At 58.1% G+C, this 4,727-nt stretch overlaps 1 protein-coding gene across 2 annotated transcripts; it reads left to right on the plus strand.

Moving 5' to 3' along the window:
- The first annotated feature begins 631 nt into the window (after positions 1–631).
- EMP3 (epithelial membrane protein 3) lies at positions 632–4,380 on the plus strand. Of its 2 annotated transcripts, XM_006769959.2 has the most exons (5): positions 632–745; positions 1,599–1,691; positions 1,943–2,045; positions 3,210–3,350; positions 4,128–4,379. In XM_006769959.2, exons 2-5 carry the CDS (start codon positions 1,614–1,616, stop codon positions 4,295–4,297), a joined length of 492 nt encoding a protein of 163 aa, XP_006770022.1. In that variant the 5' UTR covers positions 632–745; positions 1,599–1,613; the 3' UTR covers positions 4,298–4,379. The 2 variants fall into 2 exon arrangements, with proteins under 2 accessions (XP_006770022.1, XP_015423459.1); XM_015567973.1 differs by lacking the exon at positions 632–745 and having other exon boundaries at positions 1,605–1,691; positions 4,128–4,380.
- The last annotated feature ends 347 nt before the right edge of the window (positions 4,381–4,727 follow it).

Here is a 4,727-nt window from a genome sequence, read left to right on the forward strand (position 1 = left end):
GCCCAGAGCAGCAAGGGCATGTACCTTGGTTGCGGGCACATCCCCAGTTAGGGGGTGTGCAGAAGGCAGCTGATCGATGTTTCTAACTCTCTATCTCTCTCCCTTCCTCTCTGTAAAAAATCAATAAAATATATTTTAAAAAAAGAAAGAAAAGAAAATCAGACATCCGGTCCCAGGTCCCAGGTCCCAGGACAAGACCCAGAGCAGAGGCCTGAGAATCTGGCCCTCCCACCCCTGACGCCCCACCCCAGGACCCCGGGTCCTCTCCACTCCCTCCAAGGACTTCTCATCTCAACCCTGGAAGGGAGCCCCAACAGATTCGCATGTGGGGGCAGTGGGCGGGCTCAGAGAATGAAGAACCAGAGTGCCTGGGCCCTCCCTCTGGCGCCAAACCTCAGCTGGGTGCGGTGAGGGTGGGTATAAAAGGGTCGGTATATATATTGAGAGGAGCAGAGGAAGAGAAACCCGGAGAGTGAGAAGAGAGAGAGGGAAAAGGTATAGGCAGTGAGGACAGGAGAGAAAGGGCGAGAGAGAGAGAAAGAAAGAAAGAAAGAGAGAAAGGGTTCTAGGGTTGGAGGGGAGACGGACGGAGAGAGCCAGAGGGGAGAGCGAGGGAGGGAGGGAGGAAGGCGGCGAGGGAGGCGGGGGCCCCGAGAGGGTGGAAGGGAAGGAGGCAGGCGAAGGGCGGGGCACGGAGGCCCAAGCGAGGGACAGACTCCAGCTCTGACTTTTTTGGCCGCGCGGGGTAAGTTTCCAGTCCGTTATCTGGACTGGGATTCCTTTATTTACTCGGGAGTGCAGCCGCTTGGGAAGGACACCCCCATGGAGATACTTTTAATTTCGGGAATGATCTCTTAGCCCTGGGGGTGCAGATTCAGAAAGGGGTGGGGCCCAGCAAGGTTTGGGAGGGGGGGGTTTCCCAGCAGAGCCCTCCACTGGAGAAGGTCCTGCAATTTTTCCCCAACGGATGTCCGCTCTCCTCGGGGGGACCCCGAGAGCGGGACTTTGCCTGAGAACACCCCAGGTCTGGGCCACCTCCGGGCCCCCTCCCCTTTCTGGGCACTGCGTGGTGGTGGTGGGAGGCTGGTTCTCTGTTCTCAGGCCTCTCTCTCTCCCCAAACACAGATCCTGTCCATATTTCCCCAACCGGGGGCACCAGTCTGGCAGCAGGGTGGGGCGGGGACCTCGTGGGCACAGCCAGGGGCTGGGGTTTCCCTGGTACTCGAGGCTGGAGGGTGGGATGAGTCACCGATGATTCACCCGGAACCCAGAGACGGAGAGGGGTGGGGTGAGTCCAGGATGCCTGTCTCTGGGGGCAGCTTCTGCTGCGTCCGGAGGGGCTGCAACTAGAACGTTCCTAGCCCTGACCCCGGCCGGGGCCCTGGGGACTCGAGTGAAGCACAGTGCTAGTTCCGATCATTCCTGGGCTCAACAGTCCATCCCTGGCCCTCTCCGCCCCGGGGGATTCAGGATTCCGGGCTCCCAGCCTCAGACCCCCGAGTCTGGAACCAGCCCCTTTCTCCACGAGGATTTGGGCATCTCACCCTCCCCTGTGCCAACCTCCTGAATCCACCATCTCCTGACGCCCCCTACCCTAGGCTTCCACTGCAGCCATGTCATTCCTCCTGCTGGTGGTCTCGGCCCTTCACATCCTCATTCTCATCCTGCTTTTCGTGGCCACTCTGGACAAGGTAAGCCTGCCCGGAGCGGCCTGCTCTCCTGCAGACGCCGCCACACCCCTCCTCTAAGGGCGCCCGCCCTCTTCCCCCAGCCTCTGCCTCGGATGCCGCCACCCCCCACCCGCCTTCCCCTTTCTGACTAAATCCACGTTTTGCCCCAGTTCAGCCCCTTCTCGGCACCACGCCCTTGTTCGAACCCTTCCCACCGGCTCCCTGGCCCGGCCCACTTTCTCATTCCCGCCTCGTTTCTCTGCCCATCCCAGTCCTGGTGGACCCTCCCCGGGAAGGAGTCCCTGAATCTCTGGACTGACTGCACGTGGATCGGTCACAACGATACGTGGCTCTGCCGTGATGTCAGCGAGAACGGTGAGGGGTAGTGGGGGGGCTGGTCTGCCAAGGGGAGGGGTCACCCCGAGTCTCCTCCCCGGGACCAAGTCTCAAACGCGCCAAGGTTGGAGTGGGCAGGCCTGGCTCCCAGCGCTGAGTGAGGGGGGCCGATGTAGGGCCTCCCTATCTCTATGGTAGGGAGCAATATGCGCGTGTTCTAAAGCGGACAAGCTAAAAGCTCCCCTCCCTTAGGATTCAGAGGTTTAAGAAATTGGGAGAATGCTCCCAGGATTCTGAAAAGATCGGACTATGTTTCTAAAGTTCTAAGGACCATATTGAGTTTTTATTTATTTTTTTATGTATTTTATTGATTTTTCTCAGAGAGAAAGGGAGGATAGTTAGAAACATCGGTGAGAGAGAAACATCGATCAGCTGCCTCCTGCACATCTCCTACTGGGGATGTGCCCGCAACCCAGGTACATGCCTTTGACCAGAATCGAACCTGGGACCTTTCAGTCCACAGGCCGACGCTTTATCCACTGAGCCAAACCGGTCAGGGCCCCACTGAGTTTTTAGAGGTGGGGCTGAATCCTTCCCAGGTTCTAACAGAGGGGGTCAGTGGCCGCCCTCAGTTCTAAAGGGGCAATTTGCATCTATCAAAATTTCTAAGTCAGAAGAAGGTAAAAGATGCATTGAGTTTCCCCTAAGAGTGAAGCAAGAATTTCTGTTCTCTTGACTTAGATCCAGTGTTGTACTGGGGGTAGCCAATGCGACAAGGCAAGAGCCTTCCTAATGCCACGACCCTTTAATACAGTTCCTCATGTTGTGGTGACCCCCAACCATAAAATTATGTTCGTGGCTACTTCATCACGGTCATGTTGCTGCAGTTATGAATCGTCATGTAAATATCTGATGTGCAGGATGTATTCTCATTGCTGGCGACCCACAGGTTGAGAACCACTGGGAGTAAAGCTGTTTCTATTCCCAGTGGACATGTTTCTGTAGAAAACCCTAAAGACTCTGCAAAGCAGCTTCTAAAACTGATCAGGAGGGTTAGCAAAGCGATAGGAATGAAGGTTGTTACTGTGTCATACCCACGTATCCAAGCCTGCATGGCTCTAAATTCGGGGGAGGGGAGGGGGTTGTTGGAGCTGGAGCTCTGGGCCTCCGTGACCCCCGCCCCCCATCTCCTCCTCATTGCAGCCTGGCTGAAGGCCGTCCAGGCCCTCATGGTGCTTTCCCTCATCCTCTGCTGCCTGTCCTTCGTCCTCTTCATGTTCCAGCTCTACACCATGCGGCGAGGAGGGCTCTTCTATGCGACTGGCTTCTGCCAGCTGTGCACCAGTAAGCACTGTTCCCTGGGAACTGGAGGGAAGGGAGGGGGCCCATCAGGATGCTGGGGACCCCGAGAGTGGACAAGTGGTAAGAGGAGATGATTCCCAGCAGCCCGAGGACCACGTGAGGTGCCTCCGTGGCTCTGCTCTGCCCCCAGGGACTGGCAGTCTTCAGCGACTCCATGGTGGTCTGTGTCGCTGAGTCATGGGGGAGCTGGCACTTGGGGCTTCAAGGAGCCAGGGCTGAGGAAGATGGTGGGCAGATCATTTAAATCCCCAGGTGGAGGTGGGGGAATCAGGGATAGGTGACTGATTAATGTCCCAGAACTCTGAGTCATCATAGTGGTCTTGTCACTATAATGGCAGCCAGCTGCTGTTTCTGGTGGACCTACCGTGTATCAGGCACTTCAGGGAATTTTATGTACTTTTCAGATTTTTTATTTTACTTCAAGTGCAAAGGGCTAAATTAATCATAGTCCTCGGTTTGGGGAACATTCTCTTCCTATGTTCCTGCAAAGCCCCTCTGGTTTTATTAATGCACTCTGTGTGCTTGGCTGGGAGACCTTGAATGGATGGGTGAGGAGCTATTACCGACCCATGTTTATGGATAAGGAGACGCAGAGATGAAAGCGCCCAAGGCCGGTCTGCAGCAGCCTGGTGCGCACAGTTGGGGGAGAAACCACAACTCCCAGCAGGCAGCGCGGTGCTGCCCACTTGCCCTCCGGCGGCCCCTTCGCCCCATGGGTTGCTGGGATGTGCAGTCTTCTTGGTTCCCGTCTCCCCACAGGCCTGGCGGTGTTCACGGGGGCCCTGATCTACGCCATTCACGTGAACGAGATCCTGTCCAAGCACCCGCCGGGGGGCAGCTTCGGCTACTGCTTCGCCCTGGCCTGGGTGGCCTTCCCGCTCGCCCTGGCCAGCGGCATCATCTACATCCACCTTCGGAAGCGGGAGTGAGCGCTGAGCGTCGCCTTGCGGCCCTGCCCACTCCCGGCCCCTTCGCCTCGCCCGCCTCCCGAAAATAAAACCGTTTAACCGCCCGCCTTTGCTCCTTCCTTCCTCCTCCCGGGCCCGGGCTGCTCATGCCTGAGCTCTCCTGAGCTGGGACAGCCCCCGCGCAGTGCCGCCTTCAGAACGCCCCGCTCCTGCCCCCCGGGTCCCTCCAAACTCGGACACAAGGCCACGGGCCCTGCCATCTCAAGTCTCAGGATTCCCCCCGAGTGGGACCGCCAGACACTGGCTTCCCCGGGAAGAACCGAGTCTGAGTCCCCAGGCCCCCTGCCCCCCCCCCACCCCCGTGTGCAAGGGGCTCTCACTCCGCTGGGCAGGCCTGTGTGCTGTTCTCTCGCTCTGGCCGTCGCCCTGGGGGGCAGGTTTCCATTCCCCT

This window comes from Myotis davidii, unplaced genomic scaffold (genome assembly GCF_000327345.1).
Source record: "Myotis davidii unplaced genomic scaffold, ASM32734v1 scaffold464, whole genome shotgun sequence".
Classification (NCBI taxonomy): Eukaryota; Metazoa; Chordata; class Mammalia; order Chiroptera; family Vespertilionidae; genus Myotis; species Myotis davidii.